Source organism: Miscanthus floridulus, chromosome 8 (assembly GCF_019320115.1).
Source record: "Miscanthus floridulus cultivar M001 chromosome 8, ASM1932011v1, whole genome shotgun sequence".
NCBI classification, from domain to species: Eukaryota; Viridiplantae; Streptophyta; class Magnoliopsida; order Poales; family Poaceae; genus Miscanthus; species Miscanthus floridulus.
In genome coordinates, this window is record NC_089587.1 from 33,457,194 (window position 1) to 33,480,645 (window position 23,452).

At 39.8% G+C, this 23,452-nt stretch overlaps 1 protein-coding gene across 2 annotated transcripts; it reads left to right on the plus strand.

Moving 5' to 3' along the window:
* Positions 1-1,909: 1,909 nt before the first annotated feature.
* On the plus strand, positions 1,910-23,179 carry LOC136476144 (putative callose synthase 8). 2 transcript variants are annotated; one of them, XM_066473862.1, is made up of 42 exons: positions 1,910-2,396; positions 3,492-3,592; positions 4,117-4,187; positions 4,298-4,379; positions 4,454-4,552; positions 5,108-5,224; positions 5,322-5,414; positions 5,485-5,576; positions 5,677-5,803; positions 7,349-7,486; positions 7,577-7,653; positions 7,742-7,826; positions 9,533-9,712; positions 10,130-10,255; positions 10,355-10,472; positions 10,609-10,937; positions 11,159-11,211; positions 11,291-11,351; positions 11,476-11,557; positions 11,671-11,720; positions 11,810-11,896; positions 11,979-12,113; positions 12,208-12,305; positions 12,376-12,460; positions 12,969-13,129; positions 13,240-13,363; positions 14,456-14,550; positions 14,621-14,762; positions 14,844-14,995; positions 15,961-16,067; positions 16,439-16,537; positions 16,627-16,695; positions 16,884-17,070; positions 17,168-17,279; positions 17,534-17,653; positions 18,790-18,905; positions 18,978-19,061; positions 20,783-20,895; positions 21,017-21,246; positions 21,425-22,273; positions 22,383-22,568; positions 22,656-23,179. In XM_066473862.1, the coding sequence occupies exons 1-42, from the start codon at positions 2,117-2,119 to the stop codon at positions 22,884-22,886; spliced, it is 5,943 nt and encodes a 1,980-aa protein (XP_066329959.1). In that variant the 5' UTR covers positions 1,910-2,116; the 3' UTR covers positions 22,887-23,179. The 2 variants fall into 2 exon arrangements, with proteins under 2 accessions (XP_066329959.1, XP_066329960.1); XM_066473863.1 differs by lacking the exons at positions 1,910-2,396; positions 3,492-3,592; positions 4,117-4,187; ... (3 more) ...; positions 5,322-5,414; positions 5,485-5,576 and adding an exon at positions 7,087-7,144 and having other exon boundaries at positions 5,784-5,803.
* Positions 23,180-23,452: the final 273 nt, after the last annotated feature.

Here is a 23,452-nt window from a genome sequence, read left to right on the forward strand (position 1 = left end):
CCTGTAACTATACGGTCCGCACGTGTGCCTTGAAAAATATTAGCCACCACTCCTCTCTCTCTCGTGCCTCTCTGCCTCTGCTTTCTCTCTCTCACGTGCCTCCAGCGCTACTCCATCCATCTCTCTCGCCGCGGTGCAGGCGAGCATCTCAGCGTGGTGGCACAGCGGCCGCGGCGTGGCCTCAACATGATCGGGCCACGACACGGAGGCTCGAGCGGCCCTTGACACGGCGGCGCAACGGCGCAACGGCGCCGATGGTCCCAGTCATGGGCAGACCAGCGTGGCAGGCCCGGCACAAGAGCTCCACACGCCGACGAGCTTCCATTCTCCCAAGCAGCAAGGATATGTTGCGTTGCGCTGAAAGTGTATGTTGCAAGTGTATGTTTTAAGTGTTTCAGATGTTTTAGAGTATGTTGCAAGTGATTCATACGAATATTGCAAAAGTAGATCGGGATATTGCACATGTTGCAAGTATTTCAGATGAATGTTGCAAGCGTTTGTGCAAAATGTTTCATCTGTTTTAGACGTATGTTGCAAGCGTTTTGATCTGGATGTTTTATATGTTTCACACGTATGTTGCAAGAGTATGTTCCAAATGTTTCATCTATGTTCAGTCCTATGTTGCAACAAGTGTTTTTATATTGCAAGTGTTTTACCTGGATGTTGCATGTGTTGAAGTGGCTACACACATATGTTGCAAATGTATGTTCCAAATGTTTCATTTGTTTTAGACGGATGTTACAAGTGTTTATCTGGATGTTGCATATATTGCAGTGGCTATACACATATGTTATAAGCTTATGTTTCAATTGTTTCACCTGTTTCAGACGTATTTTGGAGCAAATGCTTCATGTTGCAGAAGTTTTCATTAGCAGGCGAGGGAGGCAAGCGCAGGCGGAGGAGGTCCCCGCGTGCGGGCGCGGTCCCCACATCCATGTGCATCAGTAGGCGCGGGTGCACAGCAGCAGGTGTAGGAGCTCAGCAGCAGTAGGCGCATGCGAAGTACTCCATATGTGGGTAGGCATCTGGACGCAAGGAGAGAGAGGGAGGGAGGGAGTAGCAGGCGCACGCGAGCAGCAGGCACGCGAGCCGCATGCAGGGCAGGCGCGGACGTCTGGGCGCTAACCACGCTCAAAGAAAAAAAGAGCCAGTGATAATAAGACATAGACAATGAGAATTGTGGGCCGCTGTTTAGTCTTTTCTATCACATATTTTTGCATTATTTTAATAAACGATGCATCTAATATGTACTTCATCTATTTCAAATTGCAAGTCCGTTTTTGTTTTTTTAGGTGCATATCTTTTGCTATGTAATGTCTAATGCTTAATAAAATCTATATATATGAAAAATTAAAATGACTTACAATTGAGAACGAAGGAAGTATATACTGATGAAAGCTTAAACTTAACCATGACTCTGGACTATTCCTCCAAAGTGATGATCACTCACTTTTCTACACCCCTGCAGTGACAAAGTAGATGGGTAATTAAGCCGGCCAAATGCAGCATTGCTTAGTGGTCTATAAAAAAGCACTCTACTTTGTGTTAAAAAAAAAGCACTCTACCTACCTAAAGACACCCACACCCAGACCAAGCAAAGCTAGCAAGCAGAGATAAAGAAAGCATGAAGAAAAAGATGGCCATGCCGTGTGTAAAGAGAAAGGATCAAATCTCACGCACTTGCCAGTCACCACTGGTCTACAGTAAGCACTAGCAGTAAACCAAGCAAAGGGGCCGTTGCCAACCCCACCTCCGACTCCGAACGTTCAAAAAAGCCGTCCCCTTCCCTCCTCCTGAGTCCTGACCTCCTCCACCCCACCGCCTTTTCCCGCACTCGCCTTGCTTCGCCTCCTGTGCTTCCCGTCTTCCTCCCCACCAATCCTCAGCACCCCCCAGACGCCAAAAACACAGGCGATCGATCGCCAAAAGGCAAAAGCCGCCCGCCGCAGAAAAGCGGTAAAAGCTTAGCGGCGAAGGCGATCGCCAAAGCCAAAGCCAAAGCCAAAGCGAGGCGAGATAAAAGCCGAGCGGTCGCGATGGCGATGCTGAATGCTGGCTCTGCCGCCGCAGTGACCTCCTCGTCCTCGTCCTCCCCTCCTCCGTTCCGCGCGGAACGATGGAGCTGGAGATCGTCGAGGTGGGCCCGTCCAGCCGCCCGCTGCGCTACGTCTCTCGCCCGCTCCCGCTCCCTCTACCTCCACCGCCGCCACCTCCACCTCCACCCCCACCGCCACCACCGCAGCAGCAAGGGGAAGCAGGGGACGCCCATGCGGCGGCGCCCCTGGTGCAGCAGTTCGACAGCGAGAAGCTCCCGCAGACGATCGTCTCCGAGATCCGACCCTTCCTCCGCGCGGCCAACGCCATCGAGGCCGAGAACCCGCGCGTTGCGTACCTGTGTAAGTTCACGTGCGCTCAAGCCCTGCTTCCTCTGCCTTCCATTTCTTCTTCCCTTCTCACCCTGGAGCCTGGAGGAGGCTAGCTCTCAGCTGCTGTGCCGGCGCCCAGCGCGCGCCACACCTGTTCGTGGAAATGCCCGGCAAGGAAGCTGCGGGCGTCATCCTGGCGCGCGCCGCGGTGGCTATGGCCTTCCAACGTCTGCCCTGCATACGTCTACTTCATGGAATCATGATTTTGGATGTTTGGGGTTGGTAACACGTCCGAATGCATGCACGTTCGTCTGGCTCTGATTCTGATTCCATTGATCGGAACTAGTGATCTTTCAGCTACTGGACCAAACAGAATATTTGGTGGTTGGTTTTGTTACCATTGGTCTCCGTCTCAGAATATTCTGCCTCCTCCTTGATCCTCTCCCACTGACCCTCTGCAAGGTGGTAGTTGGTCACGATGAGTTTGCCTTTGCTTATTTCAACAACCACAGATGCTTCGTGCTCGCTCTTGGCTTCGGTGACAGAGACGCTAGCTGTTTCAGTTATGTGGTACCTTGGAGATTCTGCAAGGGTAAAGTGGGTGCTTGGCTGATTGAGAGCACATCATCACCTGGAATATTCTGTGATTCCCCCTTTTGTGGTGCCGAATTGTGTTTTAACTGCTATATTCTAAAGGGTTGTTTTCTGAGGAGAATCACATGCCAAGTTTTTTACTGTCAGTGGGTCAACTTCAAGTTTCTTCTGCACAGAACATTCTTCTGCCACCTCTACTCCATGTAATTTCTCGTGCTTGACCGAGCGGTTTGTTGGAAGCCTTGAAGTAGAGTTTGTTAGATCCGCATGCAAGCCAGAATGCCTCAATTTTTCTGCTGCAGTGGATCAGTTACTTCCAATCAGGTGGTACACCTCATGCTGTTATATCACCTTGAGAGATTACTGAGAACTCTTAGCTCATGAAGCACCACAGTTACCACTTGCTTCTCTCTGTTGGAACACGTCACTACAATGATTCAGTGGATGCTATAGCTGAGGCAGCTTGAGCATTGCAGAGAAGAACTGCTTCCACAATAGTTTGAATTTTTAAATCAGCTTTTCTTTTGCCAGGTCGGTTCCATGCATTTGAAAAGGCTCATACAATGGACAAACTTTCAGCAGGGAGGGGTGTTCGGCAATTTAAAACAGCACTTCTTCAGAGACTTGAGCAGGTGCACTCACTATGGGGATAAGTTAACATGAGCATATAGTATATTTACATTTTACTAGGTTTTTGGGACTTAAAGGCTTTGTTGTTGTTGTTGTTTGATGATGAAAACTAAAAGCATCACACAATCACATACATATATAAGAACTTTGAAAACTTGTCGTGGATCATCTTTTTTGCACTCATAATTTCAGGTATACTCCCTCTGTTCCAAATTATAGTTCACTTTGGCATTGTCTTAAGTCAAGCCTCTTTAACTTTGACCATTTTTTAAGAATATATTAACATGTACAAGTTCAAATAAATGCATTATCAAAACATATTTCATATAGAATTTAATGAGCCTAATTTGATGTTGTAGATGTTGGTATATTTTCTATAAAACTTGCTCAGAGGTAGAGAAGTTTGACTTAGGACAAAGCCAAAGTGAACTATAATTGGAATGGAGGGAATATGTCTTTAGTCAAAAGACTCAAAAAGTCCCGTTGATGATTAATGCGCCTCATATTGGATGTGGTTGTAAAACAGGATGAGAGCAGCACCAAATCAAAGATGACACAAAGAGGTGATGCCCGAGAGATGAAGTTATTCTTTGAGAAGTAAGATTATTTCTCATATACATATTGGTTCCGTAGACCACTTCTTATGCAGCATTGTCATACCCCTGATCCCACTAAAAAAATGTAACTCTTATTCATTTTTTTGGTAGGAAAAAACAAGCCAATGCACATGAACTTTTGCCTGTCCTGGCAGAAGTGCTGAAGGCTCTTCTCAGCGGAACTGGCTTGGAGGTTGTGAGATTTTTGACAAAATGATCTTATCGGTGATATTGTTCTCTATATTTAACATTTTTAACAAACTGCAGGGCCTAATTGCTAGTGAAGATTTTGCAGACTTATTTCGATATAATATTCTTCCACTCCATCCTAGGTTAAGTCAAAAACCAATCATGCTTCTCCCGGAGGTTTGCCTGTTTTTCACTCAAAACTATCAAAAGTACCCTTTTGTCCTGCACTCTACTATATTTTCACTTTTCAGTATGACATAATGGACTAATGGCCCTGATTCTGTTACACAATGGGGAGGACTTGTACTGGGTAGATCTGGTTGGTATTTACCAAGAAAAAGACCAATACATATCGCAGGATATGCTTGCTGTACAATAATAGTGACAACTAGGTTTTTCCTTAATTATAACAGCTCATGTGTTTCTAACAAAGAGTAATATACATCACTAATACTTTGAAATAAGTTCCCTTTACATTGATAGTGAGTTAGTGAGATTGCATTATGTGTTATTAGCAGTAGTTCCATTTTAATTATACTCCCTCCGTTCCAAATTATAAGACGTCTTTGCTTTTCTAGATACATTGCTTTTGTTATGTATCTAGAGAGTGTATATGTAAGTGCATAGCAAAAGCTAGGTATCTAGAAAAGCCAAAACGTCTTATAATTTGTAATGGAGGGAGTGTTATATAAGTCGACTTGTATAAAGTTGGTATGATATTCTCCTATACAGATCAAAGTTGCAGTCTCTGCGGTGTTTAGTGTTCGCAGTCTTCCATCAGCCAACATGAAGGATGAAAAAAATCATACAGATGTTCTTCGATGGCTGCAAAGTTGGTTTGGATTCCAGGTAAACAAGCTACTTGGTTTCATGCAAAATGCTTAGATTAATATGGATGTTTTTTTTGTACTACAGCTAGATAATGCCTTTCATTTTCTTTGATTAGAAAGGAAATGTCGCCAACCAAAGAGAGCATCTAATTCTATTGCTTGCAAATGCGCATGCTAGATTGAATCCCAAGTCATCCTCTGCTCAAATGGTACCCACACATGACTAGTTTTCTTTATCTATCTTTAATGAGAATGCCATTTTCATATATCTCCCTTCAGCTTGATGACAGAGCAGTAGATGAATTGTTGGCAAAAACATTTGAGAACTATCTGACCTGGTGCAAATTTTTGGGGCGAAGAAGCAACATATGGTAAAATGATGCAGTTTTTCAATTTCTTAGACTTGGCTTCAAATAATTGGATATATGTACTGTCTTGCTTGCACTGCAACTGCTTGTGTTGCACCTTCAGGTTGCCCTCTGTGAAGCAAGAAATTCAGCAACATAAACTTCTATACATAGCTCTTTATCTTCTTATATGGGGAGAAGCATCAAACTTACGACTAATGCCAGAATGCTTATGCTATATTTTTCATCATGTAAGCAAAAAAAGTTATGCCTCTGATACTTTTATCGTGCTTCTGTGGTGCTAATGATATAAACCATTTATGTTGCTCTATTTCTCTTGGTATCATTTCTGGAATTTGTATTTTACTGTAGTTTTTCTGGTCACATAACTTACATTGCTGGTAATTAAAAGATGTCCTGTAAATGCTCCTACCAGAATAATCTATTGATATGAAATTACTTCTTTTTTACCAGTATCCTTTTACATTAATTTGTTTGATTGCCTTTTTAGGAATAAAACTGTGTTTCACTACAAGCAGTTTGCTGGTAGGTCTGCATAAACTGTAGATTCTTTTGCTCAAATCCTTACTATACTTATGCTATTTAAACTGTTATAAAGCAATGATACCAACATAGTAATGCATAGTTACAACAAGTTGTAATTTCTGCTTGCTCTGTTTTTGATACTACAACACGATCAACGTTTCATGCACACTTCCTCTTTTGTATGTTTGCCCCCTTTTGAAATAAGTGAGATGGGACATTCTTTAGTTAGCAAGTTATTCCCAATCGTTTCATGATAATTCTCCATAGTTAGCTGCTTTAAGCCCTCCACAATGTGAGTGATGCTCAAAAAAAATTTGACCGCCACGTCAGGAAGAGGGAATCGAATCCTAGATAGCTGCAGTGTTGTGTATACACAGGAATATTTTGTGAGACCCACAGAGTAAAAAAGAAATAATAAAAAACAGATTCACACACCTTCCTCTACCTCTGTCCTCTCCGGGTCTCCCTTCCTTACACGCAGGAACCGAGGTGAGCAGCACCGGCACAGAAGCATCGACACAAGAAATCTTTCTTTAATGTTTGGGCATCGGTGCAACTACATGCTCCGCTCCGGGTTTTTCTGGCATCACTCAGTTTTGGGCATCGCCAGCCACAGTGGTAGGAGTGATGCTCCAAATTTCTCTCACCTGTCTGGGCATCACTCTCGGCTCACACTGTGGAAGGCCTTAGTTAGCAGTGAATAAAAAAATTCTGAAGTGATTTGACATAAAGTCTAAACCAAGACAAAATAATGGGTCAATGGGAGATATAAAAAATCATTAGTGAATACATGCATATAGTCACAGATTAGAACACCGCTGGAGTCAGCCACACACTGTCAGTCCACAGGTTAAACTACATCACTGCTAGTTCTTGCTGATCCATAGTAAGTTCGGAATTCTTTTTTTTTGAGTAAAATATATAGCACCCCATTATATTGAAATATTGGAATAAAGATCGTAACTCAGTGCCTGCAATTTCCTTACAGAACTGGCAGATGTTCATACAAGCCATTAATGTGAATGGTACTGGGATGAATTTTTGATGTAAGAATCAAATTTAAGTGAAGGTCCTACTGAAATCTGAATGTTTGCTAAGGTCTTGCATTTCTAATGGTATAATCAAAACAGGAAGTTGATTAACTTGTTTATATGTTTCTCAAAATAGCATATCTGGTTACTCCTTTTTATAATAACTTACTTTAAGTGGAACTCACTTTGTGAAAACAATAATGATAATTTTTGTTTCAGATGTCGTATGAGCTATATGGAGTGCTCTCTGGGGCTGTAAGCTTAATTACTGGGGAAAAAGTCCGACCTGCGTATGGAGGAGATGATGAATCCTTTCTTAACAATGTAGTGAAGCCAATATACAATGTCATATTTCAGGTCCATATTACCTTCTTTTCAATCTTTAATCCATATAGCTTTAAAGTTTGTATTTACAAATGACTGCCTTTCTCTATTTATTTAATGAAGGAAGCACAAAAGAACAAGAACGGAGCATCTGATCACTCAACATGGAGAAACTATGATGACCTCAATGAATTCTTCTGGTTACATACTATGCTTGTTGTATAGCTTCTGATTAAAAGATTTTTTTTTCGAACAATTAAAAGATATACTAAATGTTTTATAATGCAGGTCTGCTGATTGCTTTAAGCTTGGTTGGCCCATGCGCCTTAACAATGATTTCTTTTTCACATCAAGTGCAACTAAGGACTCTCAGGTTTCCTTTGACAACCCATATGCGTTCATGCATGCTCTTGTTTCCTATTTTATCTTTTTATTGCTAGCTTATACTTTCTACTTCTTTCTTGAAGTGTTACTTCATTTATATTTAAGATATTTTTTGGCTAGCAAATGAAGTTTGTTAGTGGTGGCTATATAGCTATCCGATAAACTCTTTTGGAATTAAGCAAAGATTAAACCCAAACACCCAAGAGATCTCACCCTCTCTCTCTATGCTCTTTACGCTCACGCCTCACTCTGTTTCTCTCTGCCGAAGGCTCTTTGACTCTCCCTTTCTTTGATCCCATCTGCAGAAATGTAAACACCTTTTTCAGCTTCAATCAAGGCTGAATAAAAAATCTACAGCGAACGTCTATTGATGCAATGACATGCAGATCTCCTGTGTGTTAGAGTGAAGATAATCTACAGCTGACCAGCTCATATGAAAGAATACAATGTATAGGCAAATGAAAACTGAAATTCTAAAGTAATTTTCAAATATCTGATGCTTAGCTTAGCTGGCTACTCAACTAAGTCAATGCACATAGGTTATATCCCTTAAGGGCTTGTTGAAACTTTGCCCATGTCATGGACGCTAAAATGGCCCATTTGTGCTGGTGGGACAAATTGTGATATAAGTTGAGATTGAGACTGAGTATTATATAAATCTACTGGAGCCAAATAGCAACTTCTGTTTTTTTTAAAGCAACTGGCAGCCTTTCAATTAAGATAGAAAAGAGTTAGCCCAGTTTATATAAGGAAAACCGGGCCCGATGGTTACAAGCAAAATCAGCAAAGACCCTAGCATCAGCAGCATGGCCGAAAGGCCCGAAATGACCAACCCAAAACGATACCGTCCACCACAAGTCATCACTGCCGAGCTCGAAAACGCAGCCGAGGAGCTCCGACTTCTTGCAATGGATCAAAGCCCAAGCCTCAAAGTCCGAACACACACCTGCAAGGAAAACTAACACCACCCTAAAGATGTTGTTGAATGTCATTGTTGCCGAGCTATGCCGAACCCCACAACACAACAGCTCCAACTACCATAGCACGATCTTCCAATCAAGTCAAGCATCCAAGGTAGAGCGTTGTTGAAATTAGCAAAAGCGTCCGTTGAACAGGAATGTCACCTCAATGACACCCCAACATTTAGAGCAACGCCCATGGGCATCACCATCATTGGTTCTGGTCACAGTAGCCAAGCCTTAAGCCTTGAGCCATTCCTCCACGTTCGCCATGTCAAGTTGTGGTACTCCAAGAGGACATCATCCATGACGCCTCACATGAGCGCAACCCGCCAACATCGCGACGCAAGCGCCAAACCGTGGGCCTTGTTGACCTTCTCATGCAGGTCGAAAAAACTTCGAACCCGTGCCCCACCCACCCATACACAGCGTCACCGTAGCCCATGTGAGAACGACCACGACCGGGGCCGGGCCTTAGACCTGTGCTTTGGAGTGGGACAGGCGAGGGAATTTTTTTAACCCTAGCCTAAAATTCGCTCCCACGGGGAGTCGAACCCAGGACCTGAGGAGTGCTACTAGAGCCACCTAACCAACTCAGCTAGAGGCTCGTTCGCTTACTTATTACTCATATAGCTATAATCATGCATGGATTTTAGAGATATCGCAATCAACATTTCCTTTTGTGATGGAGTTCTTTTTCTTATCCTTACTATCGTTAACGTCTCATACTGTTTAGGTTCTTTGTGGATCAAGGTTATCAAGTGTGCCACATGGCCTTGAAAACTGTGCTAGCTGTGTTCCGCTAGTGTCACTACACACATCTCAGCACAATGAGCAGCTAAATCCCCGACTGCCTCACGAGTCATCATCAACAGAAAACTATCTTAATGCAGAAGCAGCTGAACAAAGACAACAGGTAACTTTTATTTTTAAAAAATGAGCACCCCTAAAAAAATATGTAATATTAGAATTGTATAGCCAGTCTTATGTACTTATTTATGCACAAATCTATTTTATTGATTTGAATTGACCCAACATGCTTAATAGTTATGTATGCACCATACTCTGATGCTGTAATTGCTTCACAAGTCCACTGTATTGCTTGAATATTATCACACTGTATACAGCACTTACTAGAATTCTCAAGGTATAAAAAGTCTGAACAACCACTTTCTATGTGCTTTGATATAACTTGCCATGCTGTAATCTCTGTGATGCATGTTTTTTCATGTACATGCACGACTCAAAGGATGCTCATGTTTGGGTACATTTGTTTGATTTTTTTTTTTTATTGTTTACTTGTTGCTCTGCATTTTTTTATGATACTGCACAGCAAGCTACAAGTTTCAGTTCTCAACAGAGATGGTTGGGAAAGACGAATTTTGTTGAGGTCCGTTCTTTTTGTCATCTCTTCAGAAGCTTTGATAGGATGTGGACACTCCTTGTGCTTGGGCTTCAGGTTTACTTTATATCTTTATGAATGGGTCGATGCATTTAGGATTGCTTTCATAATTCTGTCAGACCTTTTGGCACATTTCCTTATTCGTTTTATTTTCAGGTTCTGATAATAATGGCATGGCATGGATTGGGAAGCCCTACTCAGTTACTTGATCCAGTAATTTTTGAGGATATTCTGAGTATTTTCATCACCAATGCAGTACTTCGAGTTATTCAAGGTTGTCATGAGTCTTGTATTGTGTGTATATATTATCAGTTATTATGTTATGAAAACTAGTGCTTAATAAACTGAAATACCTAATTCCTTTTTTCACCATCTTCAATAATGGTTGATGTACCTACTTTTTCTTGCAGTCATCCTTGACATTGCTTTCTCACGGAGAACCAAGGGAACATTGAGAGTTGATCAGATACTAAGATTTACTATAAAACTTTCTCTTGCGGTGGCATGGGCGATTATTCTTCCTATATTTTATGCCAATTCTCAAAATTATAAGGCTTGTTCAACTAAACGGTCTAAAGCCTTTTTGGGGATGTTCTGCTTGTCAAAATATATGGTGGTTGTCGCATTGTACCTTGCAAGCAATGTGGTTGGGATGGCATTATTTTTTGTCCCAGCTGTCACCAACTACATAGAGACATCTACATGGAAAATTTGTAATGTGTTGTCATGGTGGTGTCAAGTATGTTCTTTCTCTCTCCATTTGTTTGTAATTTAGTATAACAAATTATATATTTTTCGTAAAACTATTCAGATGTGTCGTAGTGACATTTTATCAGATAACTTCAGTACATTTAAAGTTCTAAAAGATTATACTGTTTTCACGTAGGTTATACCTCTTTGTACTTCACCTGATAGCTTTCATATCTTGTTATTAAGCCCTAATTATCATTACCTGTGCAGCCACAATTATACGTTGGACGAGGAATGCAAGAAGGACTAGTATCTATACTGAAGTACAGTATTTGTTTACATTTGTATGACTTTATGTCAGCCACTTAGTATGAGCTTAATCATTCTATTTATACCTCACAGGTACACAACTTTTTGGATGATTCTATTGTCATGTAAATTTTTATTCAGCTACTACTTTGAGGTAATATTCTCTCTCACACATGCACTGAACATGATCCTAGTTACAACTAGAAAAGTTATGTTTGTTGTTGTTAGTTTCTTCCTCTGCTTCCTGATGCATTGTTTCTTAAACAAAATATATACAGATTAAGCCACTTGTGGGACCAACGAAAGAAATTATGAAGATCAATGTGAACAAATATGAGTGGCATGAATTCTTTCCACAAGGTCCTCCATTTGATTTTTGTGTTTTTTCCTTACTTTCTGTAATACTATTATATTTTTGCACTGTCAAATTACAGTCAAACAAAAATAATGATACCATGCGTCTCTTGCACCAGTGAAGAGTAATGCTGGCGCTATTCTTGCTGTGTGGGCCCCTATAATTCTTGTGAGGACTCTATTCTTGCAGTACTTATAGTTTTAATTGTGCATATGCCTCTGTAACTGGGATTATCTATTTTTTTTTTCTCCCAACAGGTCTATTTCATGGACACACAAATATGGTATTCTGTATTCTGTACTATTTTCGGTGGTATGTGTGGTATTATCCATCATCTTGGTGAGGTGAGATGAGGCATCACTTAACATGGGTACTCATTTTAGATGCCTAAAGTGTACCAAATTGTTAACTTCGATACTCGTCTAGATTCGCACAATGGGAATGGTGAGAAGTCGGTTTTGTTCCTTACCAGAAGCCTTCAACATGTCTCTTGTTCCTCCAGCAATGCCAATAGAGAGAAAGCGAATGCCTTTTAGTTTCTTAGAGAAGAAAATATTCAAGGTGAAAATTGTTCATGTCATTTTGTGAACTACCTGAAGGTGCATTTTCCCTTATGTGCATTCTTTTTTTTTCCCCAAATGATTCCTCTTTTCAGAAATTAGGTAAAGCTGAAAGACATGACCCAACAAAGTTTGCACTGGTTTGGAACCAGATAATAAGTAGCTTCCGTTCAGAGGACTTAATAAGTAATAGGTACACTTTGATTACTCTGCTGCAACTCATGTCTCACCAGATTTGTAAAGAAAAAATGTTGTTTTTCCAGAGAGATGGATTTGATGACAATGCCCATGTCACTAGTGCATAGTTCTGGTTCTATCCGTTGGCCATTGTTTTTACTTACTAAAAAGGTATGCTGATCTATTCTCCGATACATGACATCAGTTTGGGTGACATGTGTTCACCGTCTTTTGCTACACCATAGTGTTAAAGTTCACATAACCTATTTATTTTGATACGTTAATTTTCTTGTTTCGACAATCCTTTGACAGAGTATATGGTGCATCTCACAGTAAGCACATTATCATGCAAAGGCAAATTTCTCAAATATAATATTGTGGGATTATTCAGAATAAAGCTTGGCTACCATAGAATTTGTGTCACTTAAGTTCTTAAATTTAGAAAACATTACTTTATGAGAAGTTTTCAGCTAGGCTAGCTGTATACTCCCTCTGTTCCAAAATGTAGGTTGTTTTAGTTGATTTTAAACAAATATGATTTCAAAGCTTGCACGCCACTAGATGTTCTGCATTTAGGAACAACTTGCAGTGTTTGGTCGCTTGTGCAGTCTGGCATATATTGAGTACTTCTATCTCTGTATTTATCTACACTCTTATATCTGTTTTGATTACATTGTAGTTTTCAGAAGCAGTGGATATGGCAGCAAATTTTACTGGAAAAAGTGCTCAACTCTTCTGGAAAATTAAGAAGGATCACTACATGTTTTGCTCTATAAATGATTTCTATGAACTGACAAAAAATATTTTTGGATTTCTCATTATTGGGGAGATAGAGAAGAGGTAATTCAATTTGATCCTAGATTATCTCCACTAGTTCTTTTGCCCAAGCTTGCAATTTGGTAGTATATGTTCCTGTGAATATTATTATGATGTTTACAAATTGTATTCAGGGTGGTAGCTGCCATATTTGATGAAATAAATAAGAGTATTCAAAATTCAAGCCTGATGACCGATTTTCGGATGGATCAATTGCCTTCACTGTTCCGCAAATTTGACCGGTTAGCTGAACTTCTGGTAATAACTGAACTAGAACTATCCCTCTTTTATTTATCGTGGTTTATACTTCTCTGTTGTTACTGTATTTCATATGCATTGTGATTCTAGAAATCTGGACCTTACTTTGTTAGAGCAATGCTAGACTCTGCTTTGACGATCTTTTGAACAAAAGATTACTTTCACAATCTACCTGCCCAGCTATTTATCCCTTTTTTTACTGCAACCTTGGCAATGATTCCGGGTTTTGCAATTGATATGTGTTAAGGTGAATTTCCAATATATAATAAGAAGTTAGAGGGCACAGCAGCCAAGACAGCCATGGGAACTGCTCGCGTCAGCCAGTCCTAAGAAGCTGAATTGTTGAGGGACTTGATAGCACCCGCACCCACCTTCTCCATGTACTACAGGCGAACCCTGCCATTGGCCGTGCCATCACTTTGTCGCCGAGGAACCCACCTTCCAACTGAAACCCAAACCATAATAGTTGGGTTGTTGCTTACTCAGCACGCTCACATGTCACACCAGTCACAATCCAGGATTGAGGCAAAAATGTCAATCAGAGGGTGTATATGTAACTAGAAACCTAACATTAGCCAACACTCTTGTAGTGTAGTGGTAACCTCCCCAGTTTAGGGAGACACTAGCCAGGGTTCAAATCCTGATGGCACAAAAAAAAAATCCCCTCACCAAAAAATAGTGGTAGGGTGCCAGCCTGTGGCACCTATGGTTGGTTTAGGCCCTCCTACCAGGGGGACAGTTGTAGTGGTCGCCAGCCCAGAGGTTGTGATCAGTCCAGGTTACAGTGCGGCACTATAGGGTAAAGCCGGGGTTCGGGGATTTTCTCTGTAGGTTTGACTGAGAGCTTCTTCTTAGTGCAATACTATGGGGTGGTCTTTCCCCACCAGCTGAGTTTTTAGAAACGCAGCATCACATTTGGAGAACTTAGGATAAATTATTTCTACTTCAGCTCTTTATATTAATGGATAGCCAATACAGTTTTTTCTTTATCTTGAACTCTGTTAACATGGTACAGGCAGCCCTTTCCATGTCTTTTCAATCCTCTTTATGTGCCAACCAATATAATTGAATTTTCTTGCATGTGTTACCTAGTTTATAAATAAACAAGAACATCGATATGAAGTGACAATTCTGCTCCAAGATATTGTTGATATTCTAATCCAGGATATGATTGTGGATCCTCAAAGGTAAGAATTTTTTAATAATAGTTTGATATGTTAATGTATATACCAGTACAATAACTTCCTTTTTGTACAGTATACTGGATGTGGTTAATTCTTCAGAGAGACTGAACTCTGATGATTATGGAGCATTCAACTACTATGAACCAGAGCTCTTTGCATCAGTCAGCTCAATAACAAGCATCCGATATCCATATTCTGATAAGCAAAAAGAACAGGTCTGAGCAAACCTTTGATTACCTGAGGACAAAGGAACATATTATAATTCTTTCAATGATGAAATGTCCTTGCATATTCAGGTTAAACGCCTCTATCTTTTGCTTAGTACAAAAGAAAAGGCTGCGGAAATACCATCAAATTTAGAGGCTCGGCGACGCATTTCATTTTTCGCCACATCTCTGTTTATGGATATACCTGCTGCTCCCAAAGTTCGCAGTATGTTGTCGTTTAGGTAATACTTTTTCTTTCAAAGGACACTTGAACTTACTCCCAGTTACCTTGAATATTCCCAAATATTGAACCAATGAGGACTTTCTTTTTTTTCATGTCTGACAAATGTGGCCTTCATCGATTTGCTTGTATAATCAACTCATATTATCTGAATATTGGTGGCATACACTGCCAAATAAAAGTAGCATAACTTCAACATGGGATCTACTCAGAGATGAACCAGATCCAAACTATCTGATAATGCTAGAAGTCTAAATAGTTCACACTGTATCCCTGAACGATCTCCATTCAGTATCTCCTAGATGTAGCTCAGGCACACCCTATGGTTGCCTGTATATATACACATGTATCTTGTACTTGGCGATCAATCAATCTAATCACACGCAATTGACTTTTCTTACACTCCTTTCTCTCTCTCTTTTTTATCAGTTAGAGTTGCTACCTGTTCGTAACATACTGTCTCCTTTTAAGTCAATCGCATAGTTCAGTTTTAGGAGTCCCATCAGTATCATGGACCACGATAAACCTCAAATGCAACCACAATCAACCAGTTTTTATGATTTTGTCTTTCATCACTTCTGGTTAATCACCGCACTGAAATAATAACCAATAAGAATCACTATACATATAAAGCAAGCTGGACTGTTAATAGTTCTATAAAAAAAAGGGGCGTACCCAGTGCAGAGAGCTCCCGCTCTGTGCGGGGTCTGGGGAAGGGTGTCAGTGGCAAGCCTTACCCTCGCCTGTGCAATGCGAGGAGACCGCGACTCGAACCCGGGACCTTCTGGTCACAGGCGGTAAGACTCTACCGCTTGCACCAGGTCCGCCCTTCACTGTTAATAGTTCTATGTTTGATAATTTTGATACCTGCATCCATCTCAATGGAAAACAGTTGCAATTTACATGTTACTGAAAATAGTTTTGATTTACATGTCATTAAATCCTGACATGACATACTTTATGCAGTGTAATAACTCCATATTTCATGGAAGAAGTGAAGTTTTCGGATGAAGAACTTCATTCAAATCAAGATGAAGCATCCATCCTTTCCTACATGCAAAATATATATCCAGGTCACCTATATAATGAAACTTTCTTTTGACTGCTACGACAACTGCTTGCATGGTTTATATGAAGGCGTACTGGATTTCCATATGTTACTAAGATATACTCCTTCCCTCCCAAAATAACTGCACATCTCGTTTTTTGAGGAGTTAAACTTTTTTTAGTTTGACCAAATTTATACAAAAGTATACTAATATTTGTGATGTGTAATAAGTATCATTAGATTAATAGTGATAATATTTTCTATAAATCTAGTCAAACTTCTAAAAAAGCTTAACTCCTAAAAAAGCATGATGTGCGGTTATTTTGGGACGGAGGGAGTATCAAGACGAGGCATCCATCTTAACCTTACTGAGATTTCGTACTCTCGTGATTTTAGATCAATGGAAAAACTTTCTGGAACGCCTTGGTTCAAAGGTAACAAATGATGAAATTAGATACTGGGCTTCCTTCCGTGGCCAAACACTGAGCCGAACTGGTAATCCAGAGCACATTCTCATCTGTTGTATTACCATTTAAGCCTATGGCCACCTCATCTCACACCTGTTTTTATTACAAACTATCTAGTTCGGGGAATGATGTACTACAGAAAAGCATTGAAACTACAGGCTTTCTTAGACAGGACAAATGATCAAGGTGCGTATGCAAATCTTGTCCTAACGAGATTCAGTAACAACTTCTCATTTCTTCAATGGTGGAAATTTATAGCCAACTAGAAAGTTAAGACATGTAAAGTTCTAGTAACAATTTTTTTATTTCATAAGCTTCATCTCTATTTCTTTGGAAACAGTTTCCACTAATTCAGTTTTGTAAAACTTATGCAGATTTATTTGAAGCACCTATGGCAACTGAACAAGGAAAAAATAAAAGAAATATCCACCAAACATTATCGGCTGAACTAGAAGCGCTTGCAGATATGAAATTTTCATATGTCATTTCGTGTCAGAAGTTTGGGGAACAAAAAATCAAAGGTGATCCCCATGCTCAAGACATCATAGATCTGATGATGAGGTATGAAATGACATATATAGCTTTGGAACATAAATAATTTTAGAAAAATGATGATCACTAGAGCCATCCTGATCTTTTTCACTTGTGCCATATGAAGGTACCCTGCTCTGAAGGTTGCTTATATCGAAGAGAAGGAAGTCATAGTAAATAACTGTCCTCATAAGGTTTATTCGTCTGTGTTAATAAAAGCAGAGAATAATTTGGACCAGGTAATGATATCAGATTAAGACTAAAAGTAGAAAATCTTGTAACATCTTTTTTTTTTTTGAAACAAAATCTTGTAACATCTAAGATCTCTTGAAAGCACCTCTCTTCTTTTATTTTATCATCACGACTATCTCTCATTAGTTATTCAGCATAATTATCACCCCTATTAAAAAATCTTGCTTGTAAAACATATGATTCTCTTTTTTGAATCCCTCTAATCACTTGGCCTTTATTGACGTGTTGGTTATGTCCATAGGAGATTTACCGTATAAAGCTGCCTGGTCCACCTATCATTGGAGAAGGGAAGCCTGAAAATCAGAACCATGCCATTATCTTCACTCGTGGAGAAGCTCTACAAACAATTGATATGAATCAAGTAATGAATTGTACATGCTTCTATAGTCGTGTTACCTTTTGTTTAAAGATTGGCAGAATAGCCGTTTTGGTCCCTGAACTATTACTCGAGGCTCACTTTCATCCTTGAAGTTTCAAAATGGCTATTTTAGTCCTCAAACTCTACTTTTGGGCTCACTTTCATCCTAGAACTATGAAGATGATCATTTCAGTCCTCAAACTTTGCATTTTGGACTCAATTTCATCCATAAACTATCAAAGTGCATTTCGGTCTTTAAACTTTATCTTCAACTCAACTTTGTCTATAAATAAAACTTTATATTTTAGGCACAATTTCATCCATGAATTACAAAATGCATTTTGGCTCAACTATAATAATATAGGGTTATAGGTCCAGCACCACCCACGTTTTGAGATGGACAGTTATTGTTAGGTACTATTGTCCCTAGTGTCGTCCCAGCTAGCGAATCGGATAGCAGACTTTCAACATTTATATTCATATTCTAAGATGCATATAGATATAAATATTCTTAAATATGAACTATTTTTAGCCTATGGATAAAAAATATTATTTTATACACTAATTATTTTTTAGTTGAGCCTAACTCTAGGAGTAGCTAAGGAAAAAATTATAGATTTGCTATTATTTCAGTATATATCCATGTATTCTTAGGGAATAAATAGCGTTCCAAGCAACTGTAATTGCTCCCACAAAAATCATTTAATCAGATATATATATAAACGGTACCATTATAAGGTAACATAACAGCTTGGGATTATTAATGGCCACTAAAGAGTTTTTTATGAATATTATATGTTCTATCTCCAATCGTTGGTGGTGTTGGAGATGAATAGGTGCAACAGTGCAACGTTCCACGTAGGACGATAGACAAAGTTCAGTTGAAAAATAAAAGTTTAAAGTCTGAAATACATTTTGATAATTTACGGATCAAGTTGAGCCCAAAATGCAAAGTTTGAGGACTGAAACGATCATCTTCATAGTTCTGGTATGAAATTGAGCCTAAAAGTAGAGTTTGAGGACTAATACGGCCTTTTTGAAAGTTTGGGGATGAAAGTGAGCCTTGAGTAATAGTTCAGGGACCAATACGGCTATTCTGCCTTAAAGATTCTATGTTCATGTATGTAAGTTGATATTAGGACAATTATCTGGAAGAAGCTTACAAAATGAGGAATGTCCTTCAAGAGTTTGTAAGGCGTCCTAGGGACCAATCTCCAACTATCCTTGGGCTAAGAGAGCATATCTTCACTGGAAGGTCTGTAATCTTACAACACACGTCTTTGATGTTTTGTCTCGTGGGATAATTATGATACTATTATTTGTGCAGTGTTTCATCTCTTGCTGGCTTCATGTCATATCAAGAGACAAGCTTTGTTACAATTGGACAAAGATTTCTTGCTGAACCCCTTAGGTGAAAACATGCTTCTTATTATATCTTATAATGTAGGCACATTCTTTTATTTTAAGTTCTTATTTCTGGTAGAATTAGCTAAAGAGCCTCTAGCTGAGTTGGTTTGGTGCCTTGAGTAGCACTCCTTAGATCCTGGGTTCGACTCCCTGTGGGAGCGAATTTTCAGACTGGTGTTCAAAAATCCCCTCGTCTATCCCACGCCAAAGCACAGGTCTAAGTCCCGGCCTCGGTCGTGGTCGTTCTCACATGGGCTACGGTGCCGTTGTGTATGGGTGGGGTAGGGGTTCGGGGGCTTTCTCGACCTGTGTAAGAAGGTCTTCTTCTTAATGCAATGCCCAGGGACTGTCTTACCCCCCGCAGGTTGAGTTTTTTTTTATTTGGTAGAATTATGTTCTGTTTTAGACAGAAATCTGACTATGTTATTGCAGAACCGTAGGATATCATTTTAAGGTAGATGAGTGGAAAACTGTACAGCACGAGACCCTTGCACAACATTACAATTTACAACCAACGCACCATGGACTTAAGAAACAACCCGACTAGGAAAAAGGCTAAGGAAAACAAACACCTAGCCTATCCCCATAAATAGACATGGAGCTCCTTAGCTTCAGTGTCAGCAGCCATATAATGACATTGAATGATGGCTGAGTTTCTTATCAAAATGTCACTTCGTCAAAGTTGAATAGGAGTGGCATGTTTAGAATGTTAATTTTTGGAGGTGAGCCAAGGTCAGTTCGTCAGAGGTGTGGGTGTACACCCTCACCACCAAGCTTCAAGTCCTCTTCTACTTGAATTTGGGTGTCTATTTTCTTATTTACAATGGCACCTAGTTCCTTAAAGATTGGTTGAGCCTTTTTTTTTGCAAAGTGGTAATTTTCTCTTCCATTGTTTGAACTTTATTAGGTGATTTTATAGTCATTCATAGACTGTGACAAATCAATTGGACGAAGCAATGGGGAATCTTGTTGCATTAACTAGCGGAGCTTTTCTTTTCTGAATGCTACTAGCAGAGCTTAGTTAAGGCTAATCATGGCTATGCCCAGTTGCTCACATGTCCCCTTCTTTAGTTAAGTTGCCTAAATATTATATAGTTCTACTGGTTGTTTAAACTTCACAGACCCCTTTTCATTTGATTGCTTGGGTCACTGACACTATTTGTTGTCAAAGTAGCGAGATATTATTTGGTTCTGCAGAGTCCCGTATACATAGTTCAGTCAGTAGTGGCCCAGGTGAGGTAGCAGCAGTAACACAGGTATGGGATGACACAAATATTGATGAATAATACTGGCTATGGTGGCTGCAATACATAAAGAGGGAGGATAAGGCAGTAGGAGCAATATTGCGGATGCAGAAAAGAAATTACTAAGATATATAATCCCATTCAGAGAAAGCTTTGAAATGGGTGTGATACATTCCCTTTCATAGTTGTAAGTGGAGTTTTCAGCAGTTTAGAGTGCACAATGACATATGAAACCTTTTTACCTTTAGATAATATCTATACATTTTGATTTCTCACAGATTGATAGTGATGGAAACTTAGTATCAATGTCAGGAGTCCCACCTTTATTAAACTCCAGCTATAATCCAATACATATAAATAACGGGTGTGAGGATATTGAGGACAGCACACTGTTTTTTTTATAAATTTCTACCATATAATATGAAGAAGCCCATTCTGAAGTCAATTTTGTTATTCAAATGACTATTTTCCTTGACTGTAGGGTACGGTTTCACTATGGTCATCCAGATATTTTTGATCGGATATTTCATTTAACAAGAGGCGGCATAAGTAAAGCATCTAAAACTATAAACTTAAGTGAGGATGTCTTTGCTGGTAAGTTAAAATCTTCCTTCTGTTTTTTCGAGAAAACAAAATCTTCCTTCTGTTGAAACTGAAATTGAAACTAATCATGTCATTTTCTAAAACAAGTGCTGCTTTGGAATTCTGTTTACAGGGTATAATTCCATATTGCGTCGTGGGAGTATAATTTACAACGAATACATTCAAGTTGGCAAAGGGCGTGATGTTGGTCTTAACCAGATATCAAAATTTGAAGCTAAAGTAGCAAATGGCAATAGTGAGCAAACAATCAGTCGTGATATTCACCGGCTAGGTCGGCGATTTGATTTCTTCAGGATGCTTTCATGCTATTTTACAACAGTGGGATTTTACTTTAATAGCCTAGTATGCTCTCTCTCTCTCTCTCTCTCTCTCTCTCATCAAAAGTTTCGGAGTTATCTTATTCATCAAAATGGACCATAGCAATCAGCTCTTCTTATATTTCCTTTGTTTGGGCTTAATAATAATGGACCATAGCACTGAGTATTAGTCTAATTGTTCAGTTGATCCTTATGTTGTGCAGATATCAGTTGTTGGTGTTTATGTTTTCCTCTATGGCCAGTTGTACTTGGTTCTCAGTGGCCTGCAGAGGGCTCTGTTACTTGAATCTCAGACTCAGAATATAAAGTCCTTAGAAACAGCCCTTGCATCTCAGTCTTTTCTCCAGCTAGGACTGCTTACAGGATTGCCGATGGTGATGGAACTAGGTTTGGAAAAGGGTTTCCGTGCAGCTCTGAGTGATTTTATCCTCATGCAATTGCAGTTGGCATCAGTTTTCTTCACGTTCTCTCTTGGAACAAAAGCACACTACTATGGCCGTACTATTCTCCATGGGGGTGCTAAATACCAGCCTACAGGGCGTAAATTTGTAGTTTTCCATGCAAGCTTTACTGAGAACTATCAGTTGTATTCCAGAAGTCATTTCGTCAAAGGATTTGAGTTGATCTTCCTTTTGATAGTCTACCACATCTTTAGGAGATCTCATGTGAGCAATGTGGTGCATGTGATGATCACATACTCAACATGGTTTATGGCAGTGGCTTGGCTGTTTACTCCTTTTCTTTTTAACCCGGCTGGTTTTGCTTGGCAAAAAATTGTTGATGACTGGGCTGACTGGAATAGGTGGATGAAGAATCAAGGGGGCATAGGAGTGCAACCAGAAAAGAGCTGGGAGTCATGGTGGAATGGTGAGAATGCACATCTACGTCACTCAGTATTGAGTTCTAGAATTCTTGAAGTGCTGCTCTCCCTACGCTTCTTCATATATCAATATGGCCTTGTCTATCACCTGAATATCTCTCAAGACAACAAGAATTTCCTTGTCTACCTTCTTTCATGGGTCGTAATTATTGCCATTATTGGTTTTGTTAAGGTATCTACTTCATCTCCAGAATTCTATATTGTTTCATACAATTGAGATTCTTTTTCTTATGCTGATTTTTCTTTCCAAGCCGAATATTCATTTGTTAAAATTGCTGCAGCTTGTCAATTGTGCTAGCCGTCGTTTGAGCACAAAGCACCAACTCATCTTCAGGCTCATAAAACTTTTGACATTCCTCTCAGTGGTTACTTCCTTGATCCTTCTCTATTGTCTCTGCCAATTATCTATCATGGATCTGATCATCTGTTGTCTGGCATTCATACCAACTGGCTGGGGTCTCCTCCTTGTAAGTTTCAACTGGCAGCTCACCATTTTTGCCAAATTTAGTTCCTTTTGCTGCATTACACCCTAATTTCTTCCCATTGTCTTACAGATTGTTCAAGTTTTGAGACCCAAAATAGAGTACTATGCAATATGGGAGCCTATTCAGGTCATAGCTCACGCTTACGACTATGGAATGGGATCTCTGCTTTTCTTCCCGATCGTTGTACTCGCATGGATGCCTGTTATCTCGGCCATTCAAACTCGGGTTCTTTTCAACAGAGCATTTTCCCGGCAACTACAGATCCAGCCTTTCATTGTAGGCAAAACTAAACGGGGATAGCATAACTGATGGTTTTACATGGATGCGTATTGGGGATTTGTGAATATGATCTATTGGTTGGTCAGCAGGGCAATAAGTTTCTGTACTCTGGTAGCGTAAATGTCGTGTGCAGTGTGACCCATGATTCTTTGGTCCAAGCCTGTGCCAGATCTAACATAGTAATACCTCAGTTTCGGCTTTTGTCGCGGTGTAACTTTTACATATCGTCTCTGTAAAAAGAAACAGCTCTAGCATTGCTCTTAGATGAGTCATGACTCATGAATCTCATGATACCTATACAGTTACAAAGGTACTATCTTATTTCCAATATATTTTATGGTAATATTAGGGAATATATTGCGACCAACTTCACGTACAGCAAGCTTGACGAAGAATTCATGTGGTTGAACTGCTGCCTGACTGTCGAGATACAGAGGTTGCGCGCAGGTGTGCCATTTTGGCATTCAAACGCCTCCAGAACCAATAGGAAAATTGTTGAGCTCATGGATTCCCAACGCAACTGCATCGTGTTTCTTCATGTGTGGTTGCTTTTAAATGGCCCAAGCATATATTGCCATGTCACAGAC

What these genes read in the sequence shown, in the direction of transcription:
- LOC136476144 (XM_066473862.1), top strand. Translation starts at nt 2,117, where the DNA reads ATGGAGCTGGAGATCGTCGAGGTGGGCCCGTCCAGCCGCCCGCTGCGC. An exon ending in CCCGCGCGTTGCGTACCTGT is followed by an intron (nt 2,397 to 3,491) that starts GTAAGTTCACGT and finishes TTCTTTTGCCAG; the next exon opens with GTCGGTTCCATGCATTTGAA. An exon ending in ATCATAGATCTGATGATGAG is followed by an intron (nt 17,071 to 17,167) that starts GTATGAAATGAC and finishes TGCCATATGAAG; the next exon opens with GTACCCTGCTCTGAAGGTTG.